Source organism: Saccopteryx leptura, chromosome 5 (genome assembly GCF_036850995.1).
Source record: "Saccopteryx leptura isolate mSacLep1 chromosome 5, mSacLep1_pri_phased_curated, whole genome shotgun sequence".
Taxonomy (NCBI): Eukaryota; Metazoa; Chordata; class Mammalia; order Chiroptera; family Emballonuridae; genus Saccopteryx; species Saccopteryx leptura.
This window is the reverse complement of record NC_089507.1, coordinates 176931386-176959037: the sequence shown is the minus strand read 5'-3', so window position 1 is coordinate 176959037 and position 27652 is coordinate 176931386. Positions and strand designations below refer to the sequence as shown.

Below are 27652 nucleotides of genomic sequence, written 5' to 3'. Positions count from 1 at the left end.
GAGCTAGGAACTTTAGACTCGGGTAGTAGAATGTAGGACATCTGGGATAGATTACATCAGCTAAGGCGGGGTTGCAGCTGTAAGAAATTTAAATGTAAAAAAGGAAATAAAATAACAAAACTTAGAAGTTGATTACATCTGCTAGGTTGAAGGCTTAGGTTAGAAGTCCAGCTTTTTACTTGGGTAATTGGAAGTTTGCTGGTGACATTCACTGAGATAGCAAGTGCTGAGGGTAGAGCGGGGTAGGGTGGTGACAAGGTAGAAATCAGGCTTCATTTGAAAGAGACTGAGTTTGAGGGACACCTCAAGCACTCAGAAACCTGAGAGGAGAAAAGTCCGAGAAGCAATTTGATAGATATGTGTAAAGCTCAAAGCAGAAGGTTTTTGAAAGGAGATTGGAGAAACATTAGCAACTGGGAGATACTTCCAGTTATGAGTGTGAACTTGAAACCCTGGGAGCTTAAGTGGAGTGAAAGTGCCTCCCACAGAAACCTGTAGAAGCATGGACATTTAAGGAGAAAGTGGAGCCAGTTCTAGAGAGGTAGGAAATGCCTGAGGAGAGGAGAAACAATCAGTACTGCCTGAAGTGTTGGAGCGTTATGGAGAGGCTCCTAGTCTGCATCCAGGGGTCAGAGGCCCTAGGGTGTTGTGCTGGATAAGGGCTGCAACCTGGAGGCTGAGTGGGTTGGAGGGTGCTTGTGGGGGACTGATAAAGGAGGCAAGTAGTGGGTAAAATGAACATAAAATAGTAGCTTCTTAGAGAGTGAAGGAAATCCTTTTGGAAACTGATTTTAGAAAAAGTCATGGCTATTTTGAGCAAATAGCAACATAGTATTGAATTATTGTTTCATGATCTCACAACAGATTAAACCATGCCATTGTATCTGGCAAAATCATATTTTCTTCTAATTTGTATACTGTAGCTAGTATTTTCTTCTTTTAGAACTGGACTGGAAGCATTCTTTCCAAAGCTTTTAGTAGTTGGTAATCTTACGTGATGGCAAGAGCTTTTCACCTTAAGTTCAAATAACAGAACTAACTTGGGGATATCAAATGTCTACCAGAACAGCCATTTTTAACTAAGTCTTTATCAATTATAGTGGCTCCACTTGAACTGCTGCCATTTATGCTTAAGAAAAAACACATATAACATGTACTACTTGATGTAAAAAGCTCGTGTTAGAATAGTCCTTTTATGTGGCTTTAGCAGCCTCCATAGTATATATTAAATATTAGCAGTATTTGTCATTAGAGAAGATTGTGTGGGATTTGATAGATACCACAGAGCTTCAGATTTAGGTAATAATGGCTTTTAGATGGCATGCAAAAAGGGCATTTTAAAACTTGGGATCCTTTTTGGTGTCCTGGATATCATATGATGTCCATCAGCATGGTTGGGCATGGGGGTGGGATTTATTATAAACCCTCAGAAATTCAATGTAAAAGTCCATGGTGGTATGTATTTTCCTGGAAAGTGTGTCCACTTTTCACAGATTTCAGAGGAGTTGATGTGTGTTTATGTGTGACTACCACCCTTAGAAGTAGGTATTTAACCGATCAGCAAAATGGATAGTAAAAGAATACATCAATATTTGTTATTTAAATTGAGCAGTTAAGTCAAAAGAGTGATGATTTTTATTTTATGAGCTTTGAGGTTTGCCTTTTATCTTGCAAATATTGTTTATTCAACCAATATTTATTGTTACCATGTGCCAGATAGTGTCCTGAGTATTACTGATACAACTAAAACAAAACAGAATAAAAGACACAGTAATTCCCATCCTTGCAGAGCTGACATTTTTCAGGGGGAGATGGATGATAAACACAAAAACTTAGTAAGTAAAGTGTGTAATACATTAGTTGTAAGTGCCATGAAGAAAATTAAAGCAGGTGAGGAAATACCTGGGAAGGTGGTGATAGATAGTTTGCAATTCTAGAAAAGGTTACTAGAAAGGGATGTGCCAACAGATAACTTTGGATAAAGACCTGAAGGTTGTGAGGGAGTAAACCATGCAGATGTTTGCGGGAAGAGCCAGTGGGGAGGCTGTTGGCAGGAGTGTATGGAGATGTTTACTGATCGGAGAAGAGGTCAGAAGGATGATGGGGGGCCACATCTGGTAGGACCCTATAGGTCATTTTAAAGACTTTGGCTTTTATTCTGGAGGGTTTTGAGTATAAAAGTGATAAGATCTTACATAGGGTCACTGGCTGTTACATTGAGACTCACTGTATGAAGGCAAAGATAGAAACATTAAGCCCAATTAGAAGTGTAGTATGGAGGCAAATATAGAAGCAGTAAGCCGAGTCCAAGGGTTCTATAGTAGTATAGTTGTAGTAATGACGAGAGGAGTTGGATTCTGCATGTTTTGAAGATAGAACCATTGCGATTGGCTAATGGGTTAAATGGTAGGTGTGAAAGAAGGAAAGCTATCAAGGATAACTCTAAGGGCCTGACCAGGCGGTAGCGTAGTGGATGGAGTGTTGGACTGGGATGCCGAGGACCCAGGTTTGAGACCCCAAGGTCACCAGCTTGAGCTCGGGCTCATCTGGTTTGAGCAAAGCTCACCAGCTTGGACCCAAAGTCGCTGGCTTGAGCAAAGGGTTACTTGGTCTGCTGAAGGCCCATGGTCAAGGCACATATGAGAAAGCAATCAGTGAACAACTAAGGTGTCACAATGAAAAACTGATGATTGATGTTTCTCATCTCTCTCCATTCCTGTCTGTCCCTATCTATCCCTCTCTCTGACTCTCTCTCTGTCTCTGTAAAGAAGAGGAAAAAAAAAAAGAATAACTCCAAGACATTTTGTCTGAGCAATTGAAAAATGGTCTGAGCAACTGTGATGAAAAAGCCTGGGAGGTAGAAATCTGGGGATGGGGATTCTATTTTGGAGGATACTGAGTGAGTGGAGGGTGATCCCGATTGGACAGTCATAAGCATATAGGTGGTGTTTAAAGCCTTGAGGCTAGACAATTATTTCCATAGAGTAGAGGAGTAGAGAGATCTAAGTATTGGAATTAGAGGACACCAACATTAAGAGGTTGGGGAGTTGAGGAGCTAGAGGAAGCAGCAAGAGTGAAAGAGGGAACTAGGTGACTAGTGTCCCGGAAGCCAAGTAAAGAGCATGATTCAAGGAAGAGAGTTATAGTCAGATAAGGACTGCAAACTGAGTAATGGGTTTTGTAGTCTTTAAGTTATTGATGAGTTAGATAAGAGAAGTTTCATTAAAGATGGGGAGGGGGGAGCTTGATTAGATAAATTGCTGGTTTTCATATCTTAGGAGGTTTTTAAGGTAGTCACTGTATTCAGTATTAAGCTCCTCTTCTGGCAGAAAGCACAAATTTTAAATTTTGTTAATTCATACTGCAGTTGGCAGTACTGACTTGGAAGGGGTAGCTAATAGGATGACAGTATAGTATCAGCTGGTTCCTGTTTTAGGCCACAGTTGCAGTCATGGCCACTTCAGCTGTCATTTTAGTGTCTTGATAGTCATAGAATCTTGGGTATGCCAGAAGTGTTTTCAGGGGTAAAGGAGGCTTTTGACTGGTCCAAATAGTTAGTGAGGAGCAAGATCAACCCCGAATCCTATGCAGTTGAAACCATGGCTGTGTTTTGAAAATTTATCAATACAGATTGGGCCCTTTCCTGTGAGTTAAATTGGCCCAAAATAAGTACTGAGGACGTCTGAATTTCCTCTGTCATTGGGTTGACTTTTTAGAACCCCGGGTGTGTAGAGCTCACTTCTTTCTCTACCCATTTGTGTGCTACATGTTGCAGTTAGGAACTGTGAAGCTCTTTTCAGGTAACAAGCTTGTTATTAAATTGTCTCATCAATATTTTTAAAATTCACATCTTGATTATTAACTGAATTCAGCTACAAGTTAAGAATTCTTTGTTTTCTTACTGATTTGTAGCTTCTGCATACTGGCAGCCTATTTACTCCAGGGCAAAACCATGGTCTTTGTCATGCATTTTTTCTTCTTTCCTGAAATGATATCAACAACTATCTGAAAAATTTAGGAGTAGCAATGAAATTGTATCTAAACTCAATATAGAATGCTCTCTGCCCATCTAAAGTTCTGATAAGCAGTACTTGAAGCATATAGTCCTTGCCTAGTTTCTATGTACATAGGTTTATGGGCTCTTCCTTTAAAATTGTAATTGTCTCCGCAGTCATTCCTGGTAATGTTTAACTCTTACATTTTTGTGTAATTATTTGACAGAATATGTGGATTTTATACTTTTAGGACAGTTTTAGAAGACGACAGAAAGAAAAAAGAAAGAGAATGAAGGTGAGTTTTAATTAATTTTATAAGATTGGTATTAGCATAACTTTATAATTTGGGAGGAAGATGTTTGTTACAATAGCTTTTTGTTCCTTATCCAGCAGGAGTTGGTCAGGGACATAGTGTTCACCCAGCTGCCTTCTTACTTGGAGAGGGAATGTTGGTATGGATTTTAAAGAAGTCCTTTTTCAAGTCCAGCATCAGAAGCGATACACTAGATGGGCAGGAAGATGTGGGTGGCACTTAGCTATTTGAAATTTTACACTAATCAGGTCTTGTTTTTGTAATAAAAACACTTAACTCTTTGTGTTCTCTTGAAAGTTACTATACTTTCTGTTTACATTTCTGTCAGGTTAGTCTTTTCGGACCACAACACTTGAAACTTTGTTGTTTCTCTGCTCAGAAATTACCAGGGACTTCTTAGTCCCCTCAGAATACAATTTTGTCTTCGACTGGCATGCAGAGCACACTATGATCTGGTCGAATTCTAGCTGCTCAGCTTTCCCCCTTCTGCCTTCTAAATACACCATGTCCCTCCAGACTCCAAGCAGTGCCTTCATTGGTACCTCCAAATGGATTTTTGACTTCACAGCTTCCTCACACTTACCTTTTCCACAAAGTCTCTGTTGCTTCTCCTCGTAGTCCAGGTTGAGCAGTTCTTTCTTATAACTGGTGCTTCTTGCTGTGATAATTTTTTTTTTGATAATTTGTTTTCTTAATTGCATGCTTTAGTCACTTAACTTCTTCAGTTCTTGTTTTTCTTGTCTTTCTCATTAGATTTTAAACTCATGAAGTTTAGGGACTGCCTTTTATTATTTTATTTTATTGGAATTGAGCATTTTTAGAAACCTAGAAGAGAGAAAAGTAGAGTTTGTTATTGCAGATAGGTTCAGAGTCACTTAGATTGGGAAGAGCATATTTATTTTTCGCTTTATATATAATTATCTTCCTTCAGTCACTATCTATTTTAAAAATCTCTTAACCATCAGCTATGACCGTTACCTATTGTAGCTCTAATCATAGCTCTAATTAATTGGAAAGAAAGAGTTAAATTCTAGCAAGGTGAAGAGTAAATAAAAGTTGTACTCCTAAGTATAAATTAAATTCTTGACTTGTTTTTTAGTTATACTTATTTGCCTGGAATTGTGTCTTGAATGTGTTCTGAAATTGTGAGTAAACAGAATAGCCTAAGGAGTCTTGAATAGATTCTCTGTGTACATCAGAACAGTGAATATATGTACTTTAGAGCAGAGTTATTAAATATTACAGGCTGTTGATTATAGGGTAAGTTACAATCAAATCAAAGTGTTAAAAATCCTGTAATGTTAACAGAAATCCATTTTTATTCTTAAGTGCTTATAGTGGGGACTATTTTGTTGCCCTCTTTTTTCCCCTTATGTATATTGTGGTTTAATTTTAATTTCTATATTTATCTCCATTTATGTTAGAGAGATCAACCAGCTTTCACTCCTGGTGGAATACTAACTCCTCATGCTTTGGGTTCAAGAAATTCACCAGGTTCTCATGTAGCCAATAATCCGAGACAAGCCGCCTATGAAATGAGGATGCAGAATAACTCCGTAAGTGACTTACTTTTATGTGGCGTTGAAGAGTGGTGATTATCAGATGCACTTTGCAGTTGTTTGTGAATTTTATCACTTAACCTGGAGTTGTTTTATAGTTTTTTTCTATTTATTTTGCCTTGAGATAATTTTAATTGTTAAGTTCATTTTTATCAATATGAAAATACTGAATGATGAGAAAGAAAGAAAATGTATGTAAATATGGATAGCTAAGTGGGCTGCAATGACTCTGTCGTGCAGATGGGCCCAAGGTCCTGGATGGTGATGGTGCTGGAAGCATGATGTGGACATGCAAATGTCTCATAGCTGGGGCAAGAGAGGAGGGTAGGTTTTGCTGCCCGTTTCCCCTTTCCTTCCAGGGATAAGTCATGATCATTTTGCAGAATAGTACTGCTAAGTCTGTCAAAGACGAGGGCTCTTTACTGCCTAACTTCCCACTCTCCAACTCAGCTTCTGTTAATAGTGGCAATAGACCATGAGCTCAGAGCATATGGTAGGGCAGCAGCAGGGTTGACGGAACAGACCATCAACCAACATTCGGAGACAGCGGGTGATCCAAGCTCTTGCTTATCATCGCTTAGGTTCCAGAACGTCTTCCTTTAACCAAAAAGAGCTTCATTTTTTTTTTTTTTTAGATTTTTATTTATTCAATTTTCAGAGAGGAGAGAGAGAAAGAGAGAGAGAAAGAAGGGAGGGAGGGAGAATGGAGAGGGGAGGGGAGGGCAGGGGGAGGGGGAGGGGAGGGGAGAGGAGAGGGGAGGAAGCATCAACTCCCATATGTGCCTTGACCAGGCAAGCCCAGGGTATCGAACAGGCAACCTCAGCGTCCCAGGTCAACACTTTATCCCACTGCGCCACCACAGGTGAGGCAAAAAAAGAGCTTCATTTTGAACTGCACTGTTACCAGCATATTGAGCTCAATATACAATCAGATTCCTGATGGTAAAATGTGACATCATTATGTAAACAGAGTTACGAACCCTTAAGAAAACATAAGTTAACCCCAAATTTAAAAGTAACTTCAATCATATAGTAACATTAACAGCAAGTCCAACTTAACTGCACATGTACAGGAAACGTTACACTGTGTCATAAGTTAAAACTAAAGATTTACGCTACATTTCACACAATACTTGGAACAAGGTATGTGCGGTATCAGGACTGTTGTCAAACAACCAATATGTGTCCTGTTAGGTTTACCCTCAGCCTGGACCAAATTCTAGATAGCTAGCTACAACCTAAATTGAAATACGTACCTTAAAGATGACCCCAGATGTATTTTAACACTGAAATAAAATGTTTTTCTAAGCTTTCCATAATTCTACCCCTAACGTCAAAGGCTGGTAGGCATGAGAGAGAGTGTTATAGAGGCTGACACAATAGTATGTAAGGTTTTGTAAGGTTTGATATCTTACACAAACCATTCTATGAAATATCCAAGGAAATGGCCTGAGTTTGAATGTTTAAATCTCATTATTCTGATAGCTATCGTATTGATGCTCAAATCCCTTATTATAGGGCAATCCTATAGGCAGAATTTTTTGCCATATCAGGAGAGTGATTGGATTTATATTGCTGTCAATTTACACCTAGATGTTTTAGGGATCTTAGATTTGGAATTTGAGAACTGAGGTTTTTCACCGCTTGAAAGATGCAGTCTAGGTTTCTGGTGTGTTTTTTGTTCTGTTTGATTTTTGTTTTCTTGTCTTATTCCTTACAACATTAACAGTGGGATGTGGAGAGTTGGTGAAAGGGACACCATGCTGATAGAATATTTTTCTCTTAATTTCATGGAAGCAAGGAGATTTAAACTTTGCCAGCTATGGTGATTTGAGAACAATTCCACAAGACTAGACCCATTGTTGATTACTAATGTCAGCCGTGGGACTAGGAGTGGGGAGATTGGTGATTAGGTTGTTTATTTGATCCTGTCTTAATTCCTGTTGACAGTAATTTCTCTGGGAGTCTTTGCTTAAAGGGATTTTCACCTAGGATGTCCTAAATTTAAGGAAATCATGAAATGAAATTTTTTTAAATCATGAATTCATTTAAAGGGAGTCTTTAAGATCATGTTTTATTTTTTCTGAATGTTTGGGCATGTTAGTCTCTAGTAGTTGACTAATGTCTACTGATAGTCTGCATTATTAATGTTCTATTAGATAAGCTTTTGTTTCCTCATAAATGTTTTATTTATTTACTTAATATAAATAAGTAAAAATGTTGCATTTTGGAGTGTAGTTTTATTATATATGTGACCAGCCTCAGTTTAATAATTTTGAGCGTAAAAATAGCTTTCTCAAAAGCAATTGGTAGAACTTGAGGGCTGAGATTTTATGTTAAAGAGCAAATATCTTTTTTTAAAATTAATTTTAATGGGTGACATTGATAAATCAGGGTACATATGTTCAGAGGAAACGTCTCTTTTTTTTTCTCTTGAAGGTATATTATTTTTGTTATCTAAAGGTAGAGTTTGTATTTAGTCTCTCAGTTTGGGAAAATTCGTTTTTTATAACAACTTAGACAATTAATAGGAACATCACTCTCATTTGATCCAAATGGATTAGAATTGAGTTTAAAAAATGATGATAACTTACTGAACGATTACCTTGTGCCAGTCAGGCAGTATGTTATTGATCTTTCACACATATTGTTTTATTTAATCCTTGCAATAACCTGGAAAGAGATAGAACATTATCATCCCCATTAGAAGCTGAGGCTGACAGAAGTTAAATAAATTGCCCAGAGCTATACAGTCAGTAGTAATTGGACTTGAATTTTCAAACTCAGATCTGTCTGACTAAAATACCCATCTTATTTTCTAAGTACAACAGCTCCTTCCTGAATGTATTTTTATTGGTAGTATTGTTGTTTTTTGTATAGGGACAGTATTGACCATATAGTATCATGCTAACATTGATATTATGCATTTTAAAAAGAAAAGTATCATAAGCTCTGTGAAATATAATTTTTCTTTTGCCTATGGTGTGAACTACCTTTATGCCAAGGTTTTATAGTATGAAAAGATCCTCCTCAGCTCTCAACTTAAAAATAATTCAGTTGACTCGAACTATCTAATATACTGCGTATAATAGAAGACAACCTTTATCATGAAAACCTTTTCTGCCACTTAATTTTTTGGTCATTTAACATAAAACTCAAATTTCAGAAGATTATACTTTTTAGATTAAATATTAAAATACTTTACGGTGTTATGTTCATTGAGTTAGGTACAGAGGTAAGATAATACTGATAATACTTTAAATAATAATTTAAAGGGAACTTAAGTCTGAAATAATAAAATATGCATTTTTGTAAGATGACTAATAAATTTTTATTTGTACATTGAATATTTTTTGTGACATACAGAGAGAGAGAGACAGAGAGGGACAGATAGGGACAGACAGACAGAAAGGGAGATTCTTTGTTGTGGCTCCTTAGTCTCCTTAGTAGTTCATTGATTGCTTTCTTATATGTCCCTTGACTGGGGGCTGCAACAGAGCAAGTGACCCCTTGCTCAAGCCAGCGACCTTGGGTTCAAGCCAGTAACCTTTGGGCTTAAGCCAGTGACCTTTGGGCTTAAGCCAGCAACCATGGGGTCATGTTTATGATCCCACGCTCAAGCCAGCAACCTCGCGCTCAAACTGTATGAGCCCGCGCTCAAGCTAGCAACCTCGGGGTCTCGAACCTGGGTCCTCCGCATTCCAGTTTGATGCTCTATTCACTGCACCACTGCCTGGTCAGGCTGTATATTGAATTTTAAAACAGTATATTTAAAATAATTTAACAGTTATCTGGCAAAGTCTCATTAAACAGTTGCTTTCCAGAGTGGTTGTACTAGGTCAAACAGTTACCATTTAGCTTCAGTCTCACCAGTATTGACTTTCTAATATATTGTTCACTTACAACTTTGTTATGTAATAGGTGAAAAGTGATCCTGGATTTGTAACATGTGAGAACCACCAAAGGAAAAAATATTCAAGGCCTATAATTTTAAAATTATAAAATTAAAATTTTCTTTTGAAGCAGTTTCTATCCAAGAATGTTCAGTTGTATGTGTAAACATAGGAAGCTTGGTATTTATATTACTTGTTTGGAGGGGGGGGGGAGTAGGCTAAGATTGATCTTTGTACTTTCTAAATATATTTACTGTATCTATTTGATAGCTTTAAAAAATGGCGTATCGTGAAACATGGTAATAGCAGTTTAATGTAACTTCTTGTGTGAAATGAATAATTAAATCCTTTTTCTAATGTAATTTTCTGCAGAGTCCTTCAGTATCTCCTAATACAAGTTTCACTTCTGATGGTTCTCCGTCTCTGTTAGGAGGAATTAAGCGAAAAGCAGAAGACAGTGACAGTGAACCTGAGCCAGAGGATAACGTCAGGTGAAGACATTTTTTTTGGTAGCACTTTGTTAGCGAATTGCTGAAATAGTTGTGGTTTAATTAATGCTATTTAGCTTAGAGCCACAGTGCCTTCAGGTGCTTGCCTGTGATCTTTTCATCCGCTAGTAATTAATGTGGAGGGTTAGAATAGTCAGTAAATTCCAGTGAGATGTGTAAGCTATAGCTGTTAAACCTAAGTGTCTAGATTAGTATGCATGCAGCTTTTTGTTCTCCAAATCACTTTTCCCTCTGAGACCAAGCACTAGATCTGGTAGACATGAGGTGTTTAGCTCTATGTGATCTGAATGTTACCATTTTAAGATTAAATTTTCAGTCTGCTTAACCTAGAAAGTTCAGTTACATTTGGATATTTAATATACTTTGCTTTAATCTTCTCATTTGAAAAGATTTTTCAAAATGAAATATTCAAAGGACATTTGGTTAAGAGATAAATATGTATATTTTTAAAACCACAAACTTGGATATTCACAGTTATATTTCATGGCAGAGGAATTTCCCTTTAGCTGTATATTTAAAATTTATAGTAGTAAACTTTGCTTAATTAAGTAATCCAGAAGTTTTTGGTCATTATAGTAAGATTAACAGCCTCTTGTGTAATAAAATCCAGTTCGAAAGCTTGGGCTCCAAGTACAAAAGACCAACAATCTCAATAATTGTAACTCATCATGAATTTTGAAAAATGATATATTTTATAGGATGTGGTTGGTGTGTTTGTATGTATGATTAGAAAACTACAGGTGTCGTGCATGGTGCATTTTCTTAATGTGTTTTGATGTGAGTGAGATTCAGAGATATGTGGTGACTTGTAATTGAACATTTACCTGATCTGAATTTTTATTTACTGATTCTGTAACTCTGGACTCTCCTGTAAGAGTTCTTTTTGTTTTACTGTGTAGTATCATGATCAATTCCAGCTTAATAGTTAACTTGATTTATTTAGTACTTTATTTCTAATCCTGTTGCTGAGGATAATCAAGGTAGAAATGCTTCTACCAAGAAATGTTAACCCTGGCCAGTGGCCCAGTGGATAGAGCATCGGTACTGTTTATGGATATCTCAAATTTGATTCCGGTCAGGGCACATAGGAGAAGTGACAATCTGCTTCTCTCTTCTCTCTCTCCCTTCTCTCCCTCTTATTTTCCTGCAGCCAGTGGCTTGATTGGCACGAGTATTAACCCTGGTCACTGAGGATGGCTCGGGTGGTCTGAGTGCATCTGCTTCAGGCACTAAAAATAGTTTGGTACTTGAGCATTAGGTTTTCCAGGTGGATCCCGGTTGGGGTGCATGCGGGAGTCTGCTTCACTGTCTTCCCTCTGCTCACCTAAAAAAGAAATGTTTGGAGATTTTATTAGCATTTATTTCATTGATATTATCTGTAAAATAGTAATATAGTGCTAATCTACATTGTGGATAGTGAATATTTCTCCTGCTTGATGTTTTGTGAATCCTTTGTGTGTGTGTGAAATTAAAATTAGTATGGTGTGTTCTGAAACATGACTGCAATTGATTCATAAGATCTAGCCCTTTAATGGAGAATCATCTTGATGTCCTAGGTCTTCTGCTCTGGGTTTTTGTTTTGTTTTGGTTTTTAAATCATTTTTGGCTTCTTTGTGTTTCTTCAGTAAAATGTTTAAATCTTTTAGAGAATGAGAAGTGAGTATTTTAAAAAATACTTTGGGTGAAGATGGGGTTCTTCACATTGTATTTTTGGTGATTAGTGAGTGATATTTTAGTGAATTGATTGACTTGCTTCTCAGTTTAGCAGAACATACATACCATACCTTAAGTCAACAGCAACTCTTGTCTGAAAGAGGAATAAGGCAGCCCAACAATAGAGTAGGTATACACGTAATTTCTGCTTGGTTCATAGATTATTTTTTAATAAGCCATATTCTACCTTTTAAAAAATTAATTGTGCAAGTCAATTTTTAAAAAGTAATTTGACTTTTTTGTATAGTTTAAATATATTTTAACAAACGAGGGGACTTAACAAGTGTAAAATTATTTCAGTATTTGAATCTTAAAATATAGTTTTAGAATTGTTCCACAATCAAAAACAGTATTAAAATTTGAGCAAACAAGTATTATTAAAGTAGTTTAGTAAATGATTATTCTCTTTAAAGTGTAGTTTTATAATAGTATTACTAGTTTGTGTTTGGGTTTTTGATGTTTATCTTTAAGTTTAAAATAACATGTGGAAGTGGACTTTTTAGAAATAACTAAAGTTGTGTCAGCATTACTGTTTAACTCATTTACCTTTCACCTGGATATTAAATATAAGTGATTAGGGTGATAAATTGATAGACAGTTATTGGCAGTATTTATTCAGCGTAAACTGGCTCTGACTGGTTTTAGGCTATGGGAAGCTGGTTGGAAGCAGCGGTACTACAAGAACAAATTTGATGTTGATGCAGCTGATGAGAAATTTCGTCGTAAAGTTGTACAATCTTACGTTGAAGGGCTCTGCTGGGTTCTTCGATATTATTACCAGGTACAAAAAGAATATTTTCCTTTATATCTCCAGCTAATTATTTTAGGATATAGCAATTTCTATAATAATATGTATGTATTATTGAGCTAAATTCTGAAATTAAACCCAGACTCCCTTTTTAAAATTTCCTATTTAGACGTTTATTACCTTAAATAACATTTGTTTATATAGTTCCTTAAATGTTAATATTTAAACAAAGCTAATTTTTGTTGCTTTAAAGGATTTTAGCATTAAGTTTTGTGGTTGAGCATGCTTTGTCTTTCATATGACTAAAGTTTGGTGTTTTTTTTTAATTGAAATAAAAAAATAACTGAGTAACTAATAATAACTAAATGACGGAACAAAAGACAGTGACTGGGAAGTGCCAGTAAGAGGTTGAAAGAAATTTGAGTGATATCATTTCCTCTGTGTAATGTAGTGATGTTACATGAGGCACATTCTAATTGGAGTAATCTCTACCTGACTTAAAGCCTTCGATGATTAAGATGTCAGACGGATGAGAGATTAGGTAAACACTGTTAGACAATATCTGGTGTTAAGTGTCCCATAATAGAGGATTGAATAAACAAGATGTGGTACATATGCACAATTGAATACTACTCAGCCATAAGAAATGATGACTTAGTGCCATTTATGACAACATAGATAGACTTTGAGAACATTATACTAAGTGAAATAAGTAAATCAGAAAAAGCTAAGAACTATATGATTTCACACATACGTGGGATATAAAACTGAGACATAGATCCATGAACATAGATAAAAGTGAAGTGGTTACCTAGGGGGAGGTGGGAGGGGAAAAGGAGTAAAGAGGGACAAATATACCGTGACAGAAAATGATTTGACTTTGGCTGATGAGCATGCAACACAGTTAACAGTTCAGTGCTATAGAGATGTTTACCTGAAACCTTATTAATCAATGTTACCCAAGTTAAATTTAATTTCTAAATAAATAACAACAACAAAAAAGAATAATATCTGGTTTTGTGCTGAGAGAGCAAAGCAAGTTAGGTTTGGTGTGACCTGGGAATGGATGAAGTTTGTTGGGAAGTAGAAATTAATTTAATGCAATACTGATTGTCAGATATTCTAATTTCATGGATGTTTGTTTTTTTACTCCTACTCTTAAGATTTTAATTCTCTAGGCACAGAGTCAAAACATATCAGGAATACTCTTCTTTTTTATTAGTGTAACTAGCTTTTGTTTTCTTTTTCGTGGATATACTTAAGTATTTTTATAGTGAAGGGAAAGTTGTCATATGAAAATATAATAGGGAATTGTAAAATGAAACTTCTGGCTGTTTTGCTCTCAATTTCTGTTTCAGCAATGTCCCTTACCCACCTAATAAGCTCAGTGTCAGCTACAGCTGCTCTTCATTATATTTGAAAATGGCAGCTCTTGAGCTGGAGAGAATGTCATGAAACTCATTTTAAGGATAAAAGTTTTGACCAAATTGTATATATATAATATAAAGTTTGATGTTAACTAATTATGAAAGATGTTTGCAGAAAATTCAGATTTAATCAAAACAACTTAGGATCCCGGACGAGCCCCCAAAAGAAAAAAAACAACAACTTAGGACTGTGGGGAAAAAATTAATATATGGAATATACAGTATACAGAAGTTGTGTGTTTTATAAATATAATATGGTAATTTAATAGTCTAATTTTTTTGTGTTTTTGTGCTGTGACGATCATTAACATAGATGTTTTTTGTTGTTGTTTTTCATGATTGTAGGGCTGTGCTTCCTGGAAGTGGTATTATCCATTCCATTATGCACCATTTGCTTCAGACTTTGAAGGTATTGCAGACTTGCCTTCTGATTTTGAGAAGGGCACTAAACCGGTAAGCCTGATTATTTAGAGCCATTAAATTCATAGAATTTTGGCTTAGATAAAAATTGTATGTCTTAAATGTTTTTCTTCCTTGCAGTTTAAACCACTGGAACAACTTATGGGAGTTTTTCCAGCTGCAAGTGGTAACTTTCTACCTCCATCATGGCGGAAGCTGATGAGTGACCCAGTGAGTCTTAGTATTTTGAGTGTGTTGGTAACTGGGCTTTTGTCATATGTTTTATTAACATTAGTCACAGTTGCTGTTGCATTTCAGTTGAAATAGTGAAGTATAGAAACAAAGTAAACATGTTTGAGTCTACTGTATATTTTTCACTTCTTTTTTCCCTCTGCTTTCTTTGTCATCAGTACCCTAAATAAAATTGATTTGTGTTTTGGAGAAATTCTTATAACAAGTTGTTTTATTCTCAGCTTGTTTTTACTTGTTCCAGCCCTGTCTGGTGGTGATAAGAGGTCAGAAGACTGACCTACCTGAAATCACCTCTGAGCTTGTTTTGTACGCTTGCTAGCAAGAGTGAGACCAAGCTGTGAAGTAGGAATTATTAGTCAATAAACTTTGCTCACTGTCTGGGGCTCACAGTTGTCAGCTCTACAATTTTATAATGCCTCTTTTTCACCGTTTAAAATAAAATTACTAATTTTGTTTTAGTAGACCTGGGATTAATGACCTGATATCTTAACAATTTTTAAATGGAATGAAATGTCATTTCTCATCAGGCTTGATAACTTGAACAAAAATTATATCAAATTCTATATAACAGAAGCATGTAACTTTTGTTTTGAACCTGTACTTTTCTTCCTGATACAGGATTCAAGTATAATTGACTTCTACCCTGAAGATTTTGCTATTGATTTGAATGGGAAGAAATATGCATGGCAAGGTAAAATTTAGACATTTATTTTTGTTAAAATAATTTCAGTTTTTTGGTAAAACTGAGCAAACATGGTTTATGGGATGAAAGAATTTCTGTAAAAGATAAATATTTTAAGAATTATGTGTGAAAATAAGCATTTTTTTCATTGAACCTGGGATTAGCAATGATTAATAGTGAATTTAATAGTAACATTCTGATAAGCAATAAACTGGGTTCAAATAGACTAACCATCATATCTTTTGTCTCCGTTGTGATTAATTTATCAGACTTGGGACTTAACCTCCTTCCAGTTAGCCGCTCATTGACACCTGGTTAGGTTACTAAGAGACAGTGCCTGTGGAGAGTGACTTGTACTCCACTTTTGGAAAATGTATTAGAAATTTAGTTTAAATACTTGACACTAATCATTATTTAAAAATTTTTTATTTATTCTCATTCCTCTGTTTACAGATTTTGTAAGAATGGTGATTTAAAATTAGCACTAAATTCAAGGTGCTGTTTACCACTCAAATGTGTGATGATGACTGATTGTAAAACACAGTAAAGAGTCTCTCTTTAGTATTGTTTCACAACAAAGCCCTCTTTCAGCAAATTGTTTTAACCTTTCTTTCACCATATATTTTTCTAGGAAATTAGGATGTTTGCTAAAATGTTCTCTCGTTTCCTTTGATTATTCCCTGTGGGATGGATACCAGTAAAATGACTCAAAGAGAGTTATGAGGCAAAGGGAGATAATGATTTACAATTAAAAATCCTTATTTTTTGAGATTTTTAGGGCCGACTTTTAGTTTACGCAGCAACAGAAATTTCACATTACTTGAATGGAATGATGATGGAAAGGCAAGGCATTGATTGGGGTTGAGTGTTGTGCTCTGTGGTCATATTTTGTTATATGCAAATGGGTTGGGGTATTAGGTGGTTTCTGAGGGTGCTTTGTGAAGGGAGCAAAGGTATTAGAGAATATGAAGTGGTAAAGTAAAAATGTACATAAATATATGTTTTAACTAAGTCCTTTTATGGGTTTGTTAAATAAGTAAAATAAATAAACGTGCAGTTGACTTGCTGATTATACCCTTGTACAATAGTATAAATTGTCTAGGGGAAAAGCAAGGCAGTGCACTGTAGTTAGAAATTCTCCACACCTTGTTAACACTTACTACTTTCTGGGTGTTTGTTTGATAGTAGCCATCCTAATGGGTGTGAAGTATTTTTTACTTTAGTTTTCTTAATCATTATCGATAGTGAGCATTTTTTTAAATATACTTATTGGCTGTTTCTATATCTTCTTAAATTTGCATATATTTTCTCATATTCTGTGGGTAGTCTTTTCACTCTGTTGATAATGTTCTTTGATGCATAAAAGTTTTTAATTTTAATGAAGTTTAATTTTGTTGGACTATATTACTTTGTTGTTGCCTATGCTTTTGGTGTCATATCCAAGAGATTATTGCCAGATTCATTGTTACGAAGCTTCTTTATGTTTCCTTATAGTTCTAGCTCTTAAGTCATTGAATTGATCTTTGTATATGGTGAAAGGTAATGGTCCAGTTTCATTCTTTTGCAAGCATTTTCCAAATACCATTTATTGAAAAGACTGCCTTTTGTTCATTGAATGATATTAAACCCCGTCTTTGAAAATCATGTGACTACATATGCAAGGGTTTATTTCTGGGCTCTGTTGCCCATTGGTCAACATCTGTCCTTATTTCAGTGCCATACTATTTGAATTAGTTTCTGTGCCAGTGTCATACTAATTAATTACTGTAGCTTTATAATAAGTTTTGAAATCAGGAGCTACAAGTCTTCCAACTTGATTTTTCTTCTTAAAGATTATTTTGGCAATTTAGAGTCCCTTGAGATTCCGAATGAATTTTAGGGTGGGTTTAAACTTGGACCTTTAATATTTTTATATTTTTATAATAGTTTATATAAATTAGTTACTAGACTCAGTAGCAAGAGTGCACCTTTCTTGAGGTAAAATTTAGTACTGTTAGGAGATATAGTTACTTCTTCATATGTCTTTATAACTTATTGAAAATAATGACAATACTTGAAGTTCTTGCCTAAGTTGATTACATCTTCAAATGGTAGAAGGTAAAATGTATCTGGGTACTTTTTCCACATTTATTAACCTGTACTTACCAACATTATGTGTAATAATAGCAATATGTTTTTTTTCTTTTTTTTTTTTTTTTTTGTATTTTTCTGAAGCAGGAAACGGGGAGAGACAGTCAGACAGACTCCCGCATGTGCCCGACTGGGATCCACCCGGCACGCCCACCAGGGGCGACGCTCTGCCCACCAGGGGGCGATGGTCTGCCCCTCCAGGGCGTCGCTCTGTCGCGACCAGAGCCACTCTAGCACCTGGGGCAGAGGCCAAGGAGCCATCCCCAGCGCCCGGGCCATCCTTGCTCCAATGGAGCCTTGGCTGCGGGAGGGGAAGAGAGAGACATAGAGGAAGGAGGGGGTGGGGGTGGAGAAGCAAATGGGCACTTCCCCTATGTGCCCTGGCCGGGAATCGAACCCGGGTCCCCCGCACGCCAGGCCGACGCTCTACCGCTGAGCCAACCGGCCAGGGCAGCAATATGTTTTTATAATATTTACTTAGTATATATAAGTAGGATATAGCATAGACATTTTGAATGTGTATTTATATATGAACAGAGAATTTAAGTAATTTAACCAATTACACAGTGGCAGAACTAAGATCTAAACCCATACTCTAACCATTGTATGCCTTAGTGTTACCACTAACTGGACTACCTATAGGTTGGTTAGAGGGTTAAATGAGCTAATTTATAACATACAAAATAAGTGCTCAGAAAAAAAGTGGCTGCTGATGTTATTTTTATTATCATCAGCTCACTCTCAAGCCACTACCCTTATCACATCTGGCAGTCAGGAAGGCATTCCTTCCTGCCCTGGCCAGGAGGGCTGACTTCCTGCTTAGTAACCTTCCTGCTGTCATTAGCACTGCAAGTTGCTTACTGTTTGGAGTTAGCTTCTAGAGTTGGTATTGTAGGGAAGTCTTTCTGATAATTTGTTTAGATTCTGTATCTAGTAGACAGTAAACAAAAGCTAGATAATGTAGTTGTTGTTTTTTGGGTTGTTTTTACAGAGACAGAGAGAGGGATAGACAGGGACAGACAGATAGGAACGGAACGATGAAAAGCATCAATCAGCCTGACCAGGCGGTGGTGCAGTGGATAGAGCGTCGGACTGGGACACGGAAAAACATCAATCATTAGTTTTTTGTTGCGCATTGCAACACCTTAATTGTTCATTGATTGCTTTCTCATATGTGCCTTGACCGTGGGCCTTCAGCAGACTGAGTAACCCCTTGCTGGAGCCAGCGACCTTGGGCTCAAGCTGGTGAGCTTTTGCTCAAACCAGATGAGCCCATGCTCAAGCTGGCAACCTCAGGGTTTCGAACCTGGGTCTTCCGCATCCCAGTCTGACGCTCTATCCACTGCGCCACTGCCCAGTCAGGCGATAATGTAGTTTTTCATGATAAAAATGTTCTTAGGTGTATGACTAAATAAAACTTGAACAACTACCGAGGCTTTTTTCCATGTAAGTGTTTACTGGTAATTGAGATAGCCTGACTCTGATGATAGTATTTTTATCCTTGAAATCACTTGTTAGATCTTTCAGAATTCACATAAAAATTTTGTTTCTTTTTAACTTTAGACAATATTTATTCTTCTAGGTAATAAAATTGAACATGTTTTCTGACGTTGAAGATACAGTAGCTAAATAATTACTGACAGCTTTGGAAAGCTTTCATTTCTTATTTAAAGGCAATAATCACAAATATAGCAGTTCTGAGTGACAGTAGTTTCAAAATTATTTAGCTGTATTTAGCATTTTTCTTTACTATTGATCTTAAAATTTTTATTTAACCAAAATACTACTTATAGTGTATATAGTAGAACATGTATAGCTTTAATAACTGTGTATATTTTCTAGTGATAGATACTAGACTACTAGTCTAAATAAAACAATGGCCTTAATTCCAGCACACTTCAGAGGACAATTTTCAGCCATAAAATGAACAGCTAGTATTCTGTCTCTCAGCCCCCTGCAGTTATTTAAGCAAGTCTCTAAAATGTTTTGTATATTGTATTTTTAAAAGTATACAATAGTAAACAATTTTAGAACTAGAAGAGACACACAGTATTCTAGTTGAACAGACCTTCACAGTATTTGTTGTGTGGTCTTTCTCTTTTTTCTTTCTCCTTTTCCAAGTGAGAGGAGGGGAGATAGACGCCTGCATGCATCCCAACCGGGATCCACCAGGCAACTCCGTCTGGGGCAGATGCTCTGCCCATCTGGGGCCCTGCTCGCAACCAAGCCATTTTTAGCACCTGAGGCAGAGTCTCCATGAGCCATCCTCAGCGCCCAGAGCTGACGCCCTTGAATCAATCAAACCATGGCTGCAGGAGGGGAAGGGGGGGTGGGGAGCAGATGGTTGCTTCTTCTGTGTACCTGGACCGGGTATAGAACCTGGGACATCCACATGCCAGGCTGATGCTCTACTGCTGAGCCAACTGACCAAGGCTGTGTGGTCTCTTTTTACAAAAGAAGAAACCAGGTCCTAGAAAGATGAAAAGAGAAGCTTAATCCCTTAGGAGAATAACTGGCTTGCCCAAGATCATCATAGGTAGTAAGGCCAGAACATAGACCCGTGTTCAGGTGGCTACTTGTTCATCCAGAAATTTATCAGAGAGTTAAGATTCATCAGACATGATGAATCTTTCCTTATGAGCCATGTTAAGGATGGAAAATACAAAGAATCTTTTCTTCTACCACCACATCAAAAGTATTTACACCTTAATTTTGGCTAAATGAAGTTCAGTTCCAAAATGTTTTGATATTAGCAGGAATGCCCTACCAGACATGTTTATTGGTAAACTGATAAGTTGGAATTTTGATGATCCTAAATGCTGGGGTGGCTGGTGTGCGTTTGTTTCCCTAGGTGTTGCTCTGCTGCCATTTGTGGATGAGCGAAGGCTGCGAGCTGCCCTAGAAGAGGTATACCCGGACCTCACTCCAGAAGAGAGTAAGCATTATATACTTCCACTTGGTCAGCATTGAGTTTGTATAATGCAGACTTCACATTTTCTTATAAAACTCAACCTTTTTGTCATTTGTCCATTTTCCATAAACAGGATGTAGTCATTTATTTTACCTCTTTATAACAAAAGTTAACTTTGCATCTTAAAATTTATTATCCATAAATTGAATAGTTAACTAAGTAAAAAATTTTAAGTTATGAGTATTAAATTTATAAGAAAGCACCACCTTAAGAATATCCTTTAACTTTTTGATTATTTTTTTATAAATAAATTTTTATTATAATGGGGTGACATCAATAAATCAGGGTACATATATTCAAAGAAAACATTTCCAGGTTATCTTGTCATTTAGTTCTGTTGCATACCCATCACCCAGAGAGAGATCGTCCTCCGTCACCCTCTATCCAGTTTTCTTTGTATCCCTCCCCCTCTCCCTCTTTCCCTCCCCCCACCCCCTGTAACCACCCCACTCCTGTCCATGTCTCTTAGTCTCGTTTTTATGTCCCACCAATGTATGGAATCCTGCAGTTCTTGTTTTTTTTCTGACTCACTTATTTCACTCTGCATACTGTTATCAAGATTCCACTATTCTGCTGTAAGTGATCCGATGTCATCATTTCTTCTAGCTGAATAGTATACCATGGTGTATATGTGCCCCATCTTCTTTATCCAGTCTTCTATTTTTTTTTTTTTTACAGTGATTAAAAGCCTTTAAGCAAACTCTTGGCCAATACAGCAAGAATCCATAAAAGAGTAATGTCCTTAACATGTTCCCCAAGTCCAAGTTGGCCCCATCACCATGCCAAATCCCTGAAAAATGCAACTTTTTGATTCTTTTTTTTTTTTTTTTTTTTTTTATTTTTCTGAAGCTGGAAACAGGGAGAGACAGTCAGACAGACTCCCGCATGCGCCCGACCGGGATCCACCCGGCACGCCCACCATGGGGCGAGGCTCTGCCCACCAGGGGGCGATGCTCTGCCCATCCTGGGCGTCGCCATGTTGCGACCAGAGCCACTCTAGTGCCTGAGGCAGAGGCCACAGAGCCATCCCCAGCGCCCGGGCCATCTTTGCTCCAATGGAGCCTTGGCTGCGGGAGGGGAAGAGAGAGACAGAGAGGAAAGCGTGGCGGAGGGGTGGAGAAGCAAATGGGCGCTTCTCCTGTGTGCCCTGGCCGGGAATCGAACCCAGGTCCTCCGCACGCTAGGCCGACGCTCTACTGCTGAGCCAACCGGCCAGGGCAACTTTTTGATTCTTATATGACATGCACACAAAAGTATTTGTGTGTGTTGGGAGGGTATTGTTTTTATTATTTTATTTTTTTTAAGAGAGAGAGATGAGAAGTATCAACTGGTAGTTGCTTCACTGTAAGTTGTTCATTGATTGTTTCTCATATGTGCCTTGACTGTGGGGCTCAAGCCAACCCAGCAACCCCACGCTCAAGGTGGCAAGCCTGCATTCAAGCTGGTGACCTCGGGGCATTGAACCAGGATGTTCAGTATCCCTAGTCAATGCTTTTATCCACTGTGCCACCATGGGTTATGCCAGGAGGGTTTTAATTTCTTCCCTCTCCCTTTTTCCCATCATCTCCCCCAAACAACAGTATTTTTGCTTGAGAGGTTAGGTTGAAACAAAAGTGTTTGCCCTCAGAGTGATAACCTTGAAATGTTAGTTTGCACAAAAAGTGGTATTTTGTCATACTACTGACAGTAAAAATATAGGGAAGTTGCAAAGCAGAGCTCTACTGGGAAATTTATATAATATCAGTATGATAAAGCTATAGAAATAATTTCTCTTATCAACCATCCTTTGAATAACTCTTTGTTATTACATGATATAATTTGTGTTTTCTCAGTGATGTTTATTTCTTATGGTAAGAAATTGAATTCTATATAAATAAGACAGCCTTGTTTCATCTTGTAATGCTATATTCAGTTATCTCTTAGCGATAATTTTTTGTGCTAGTATTGATCTTTAAAAACCTTATTGTCGAATTTCCTTTCTATAGAGATCACACCTAGTAGGTCTTACTGCTTTAAAATTATTTTTTATGAACTTACATGTTTTTAAATTTAGATGCTTTTTTTATTCTCATAAATATTGCTCTTACAGATATAATTGTTTGATCTTTATTCTTTTCTTACTTTCCCCCCAGCTAGAAGAAACAGTCTTGGAGGTGATATCTTATTTGTGGGGAAGCATCACCCACTCCATGACTTCGTTTTGGAGCTGTACCAGACAGGTTCCACAGAGGTATGTGTCTGTTTTCATCATGAACTGTTTTCACACAGTATATTTATTTGGTTAATTAATAGGGAACATTTTCTAAGATTTAGTAAATTATAAGAAAAATTTATTATTTTAACTTAAGATCATATGCTATATTGTGCAACCATAACCAGTATCCATTTCCAGGACATTTTTGTTTTTCCAATCAGAAATTCTGCACCCATTAAACAATATTGATTAACAATGCCTCCCCAGGCTCTAGTAATCTCTCGTTTATGTTTTGTCTCTATGAATTTATTCTTAGTACCTCACATAAATGGAATTATACAATATTTGTTCTTTTGTGTCTGGCTCATTTTACTTAACATGTTTTCATAGTTTATCTATGTCATAGCATGTGTCAGAATTTCACTTTTTTGTGGCTATTATAATATTCATTGTATGTGTACATCACGTTTTGTTTATCCATTCATCTGTTGATGGAAACTTGGCTATTAGGAATAATGCTACTATGATTTTGGTGTACAAGTGTATGTTTGAGTCTCTGCTTTCTGTTCTTTTGGAGAATGTAATCAGGAATGCATTTTTCCATAGCCAGTGGATGTGCCACCTGAACTATGTCATGGGATACAAGGAAAATTTTCTTTGGATGAAGAAGCCATTCTTCCAGATCAGTAAGCATTCTTTTGTGTGTAATTGGAGTGGCTGGGATGAAGTTTAGTTAGCATTTTTATCTTGTCATCTAAATGTTTTATTTTCTAGTAATAGAAAGCAAAACAACAGAAAACCAGTTGGGTGAGAAAAGACTTGAGGTCAAAGCCCAGCTCTTTGACAGAATAGCTGTGTCATTTTGTGCAGGGAGCCAGGGGGGGCTCTGCAACCCTTTGAGGAGAGCCATAAGGTAAAAACTATTGCTGTAATAATACGAAGTCATGGTGTTATTTACTGTTGTCACTCTTTCTCTCTTGAGTGTGCAGTGGAGTTTTCCAGAGGCTAAATATACCATGATATCTCAAGAAATTAAATCAGAAGCATACAAGAGAATCCAGCTAAGATAGATATTAAAGAAATTTTCAAAAACATAAAACAATAATGCTCTTATTTATTCTGGTTTTGCTTTGTAAAATGGTTGTTTTTCATGTTATTTAACTTAACATGTAATAGGTGTATTATTGGTATCTTTAAGTGAATAATTTTTAAATTTCTTAGTTTTAGTTTTTAGTAGGTAAATATCGATAGCTATAACCACCGTAAAAACTCTTTGGAGTTCTCAGTTTTTAAGTTGTAAAGGGTTCTGAGATCAGAGTTTGAGAACTTGCTCAAGAGCAAATCCAGAAACAGGATTTGCTGGTCATAGGAATGTGCATCTTCATTTTTTCCAAATAATATTGGATGGTCTTCCAAAGTGATTTCACCATTTTAATCTCTATGGCAGTTTGTAAGAGACTTGTCCTCGGAATTGTCACAGCCCTAATTTTTGTTAATCTGATGGATGGTTTACAGTTGCATTTCTCTGATTACTAATGAGAATGGAGCCATGCATTTGGTTTTTCTCATTTATAAAATACCTGTTGTATGTATAAATAATACATACAACAGGTATTTTACAACAATTATAAATAATGTATGTAATCTGTTTCCTCATTTTCCTTTTTGGCTTGTACATATTCTACATATTCTTTATAAATGCTGATATAAGCCCTTTCCTTTCATTGTTGTCTGTTGATGAGATTACAGATAAAAAGACAAGGTCCCTTTTTGGTATGTTTTAATGATTTCTCTTTCATAAAGTGTATCAAACATAGCAGCATCTTCCACTTACCTGAAAGGTTACACTTTACAAATAGAGGCTTCTGTTCTTGTTTCTCCATAGAGTAGTATGTTCTCCTGTCCCCATGTTACGGGATCTGACACAGAACACTGCAATCAGGTAAGTTTTCCAAGATTCATACCATTCAGAACACAGCTCTGAACTTGCAAGTGAGTTTAAGAATTCTGATTTACGAGGAAATGGCAGCTGTTACTCCACCAGTGCTTTGAGAATGGAGAAGTCCCTGTGTTGCAGACTTCAGAGCAGTGCCTCTTGACTTTAAATTAAATACATTGTTAGGTTACTGATTTAACAAGATTGTTTTTCTGCTTTCTGGTTTCCCCTGACAACCTCTAATTCTTCCCGGATTAGGAAAGTGGGAGCCAGAAAGTAGGAGTTTCTAGGAGTAGCGTGCTGTATGGAAGCAGATCTCTGTGCACCAGAGGTCCATGCAGCTTTACTTTAAATAACAGATGATTTAATTTTATCTGTAATTGTGGCCCTTCAGTGTTGGAAAATACCACTATTGCATACTTTATTTTGAATGAGATGAGATGGAATGAATTTGTGGTCATTCTAATCAATAGTTACTATAAACTTTAATTTCTGCTATTTGGAAAACTTATATGTTATTTCCTCAATGGCGACATTTTTCTGTTGAGTAAAATAATGTAAAATGCAATATGACTTTATAATAAAAACAAATTTACTAATTTGTATAATTGTATATAGTTACTAATCTTGATGTCAGGGTGTATGCTGTCATTTTCTTCGGTCTTAGACGAGAGTAAGGCAAACACATCCTAGCAGTTCAAGGATTTTGTAAAAGCTATTGCCTAACCTGCTGTCCTACTTGTTTTTACTATTTCTCTTGCTCTCAGGAAATATTTTAGATTTTACTTAGATTTCTCATTGTGAAGTATAAGCATGTTTATTTTTCTATATTTAATGGATTTAGATAGTAGCTGGCTTTTATTTAGAGAAAACCAGTGTGAATTTGAAAAATCTTCCTAGGTTAGTTGCGTTTGTTTATCTTGACACATAGTTTGTCCTGACATTTTGCTGGGCTCTTTTGTTAAGGGTGAGGTTTAGCATTGTAAGCCATGCTCCTATGCTCATTACAAACAGGCTGGCTCCCACAGACCCAGTGTGGACGTCATGGTAACCCTTAGGGTCTCCGGCTGGTCACAGTGCTTCAGGCAGTTAATCCTACCAGTTCTCTCTGGATTGTCACGCGTTTGCTTGTGCTCCTCAATTTTTGTGCATGTTTTCAAGGGCCTTCCAGCCCAGCCCTCTGAAATAGTTAATTCTACTTAACTCTCTAATTAGGATAGAATATTGCCCAGTAGAAGAGTTACAGAATTGACAAATCCTAGAGATTTTGTTTGTATGGTGGTGTTGGTTGGTTCTGATCATGAAAGGGGCCGTTGGTATTATTTGGTATCTACTGTGTTCACAAAATTATTGTTTAGTTTATAAAACAAATCTCAGATGCAGGTGCTTACTTTAGTATATGTGGGAAATAACTTCAAAATAAAATTGATTTAAGTGAGTTAATATCCTAGAGATTCTTGAGAAACCAAAAGCCTGAACAAAGTGGAGTGAGTCCGTGGAATCAGTACCAGATTTAATGATTGGAAACACATGGGAGGGGCTACCTTTCACTGCCTGTCATAGTTCATCGGACACTGCACTAGCTAACCTCTTTTGATAGGCTGTCAGAAAAGATGTTTTAAGTCCTTTAAACTCTTAGTTTTAAAATGTCAAGTATATAAATCAGAATTTTCTCTGCAAGAACAGTTTGCATTGGTGTGCTGATTTAGCATTAATTATGAAATGTGTCAGGGAAAGGTAGAATAAAAATTAAACTTGATATTTGGACTTTTCTGCTTTCTTTGTAAAGTGTGCTAGCACTCTCAAATAATAATATTGAAAATAGCGTATCTGAGGACAAGTCTTAATGTGAGTTGACTTGGAAAAAGGTGTGCATTCTATTCCTTTTCTGTTGAGACTTTGCTATAGTATTTGCTTGTTACAAATAGTTTTAAAGTATCTGCTTATGGCAAAGATAAAAGCACTATTTCATTTCCTTCCTTTCAACCACGTTTTAAATTTATATTTATTTTGACTTTGGTGTGTTTATGAAGACAATTAGGTAATTAAAATAATAGGGAGGTTCCCTGCCAAGGAAGGACTCCATTCTGATGCACCTGAATCAGAGCTGACCTTGTGGACAGAACTTTATAGCGGATATGTCAGCACTGTTCCATCTAAAAGAAATGATTAAAAATACTTATGTTTACCGGATTAGATGAGATAATATAAAGCAAGCACAAGTCTTTTACCTCAGCTGGCCAGCCTGCTGGGTCCCTAGTCTGTTTAGTGACCCGTTTCCTCCCTGAGGGTGCTTCACCTCAGTGTCACTGCTTTCCCTCCCCCAAGAAGTGCTCCAGAACTTTTTGCTTTTGTTTCTGGTGGTGGAAATCGGGTAGTGAGTAATCTGTATTTTCCCCCCTCTATAATTTCCAGTATTTTTATTATTTTTGATCCTCTACCTATAAGAATTGAATTACATAAATATGAAAAATGAAGGAACTTCCAGAGTTTGGGTCAAATGAAAGTTACCCTTTGGTTTTTGTTCAGTGGGTTTCCACTTAGTCTGTCTCTTTCACTTTTAAGAGGTTTAAGTTGTGGCTTATATTATCACGTTGGAAAAGTATAGTTGAGCCTGACCTGTGGTGGCGCAGTGGATCAAGCGTCGATCTGGAATGCTGAGGTCACTGGTTCGAAACCCTGGGCTTGCCTGGTCAAGGCACATATGGGAGTTGATGCTTCCTGCTCCTCCCCCACCCCCCACCCCCGTCTCCTCTAAAATAAATTTTAAAAAAATTTAAAAAGGTACAGTTGAGTTGTGCTCTAGCTTTTGTTATTTATTTTGTTATTTCTAAAAACAATAATCAGTCTTAGTATATATTTTTGGGAACAAATTAAAATACTAAAAATCTCTAAACCAGTGAAATCTTAACTCATTTTAGTAGAGAATAA

General features: G+C 36.7%; 1 protein-coding gene across 1 annotated transcript in view; it reads left to right on the top strand.

The window, feature by feature from the left end:
- XRN2 (5'-3' exoribonuclease 2) overlaps positions 1-27652 on the top strand; it is an 82286-nt gene that overhangs the window by 29350 nt on the left and 25284 nt on the right. Inside the window, exons 14-24 of the mRNA XM_066386975.1 lie at positions 4246-4290; positions 5733-5864; positions 10133-10251; positions 12628-12763; positions 14503-14610; positions 14698-14787; positions 15427-15499; positions 20472-20555; positions 22724-22821; positions 23392-23471; positions 24671-24727. Coding sequence (XP_066243072.1) covers positions 4246-4290; positions 5733-5864; positions 10133-10251; positions 12628-12763; positions 14503-14610; positions 14698-14787; positions 15427-15499; positions 20472-20555; positions 22724-22821; positions 23392-23471; positions 24671-24727 — 1022 coding nt within the window. The remainder of the gene's footprint in view (positions 1-4245; positions 4291-5732; positions 5865-10132; positions 10252-12627; positions 12764-14502; positions 14611-14697; positions 14788-15426; positions 15500-20471; positions 20556-22723; positions 22822-23391; positions 23472-24670; positions 24728-27652) is intronic.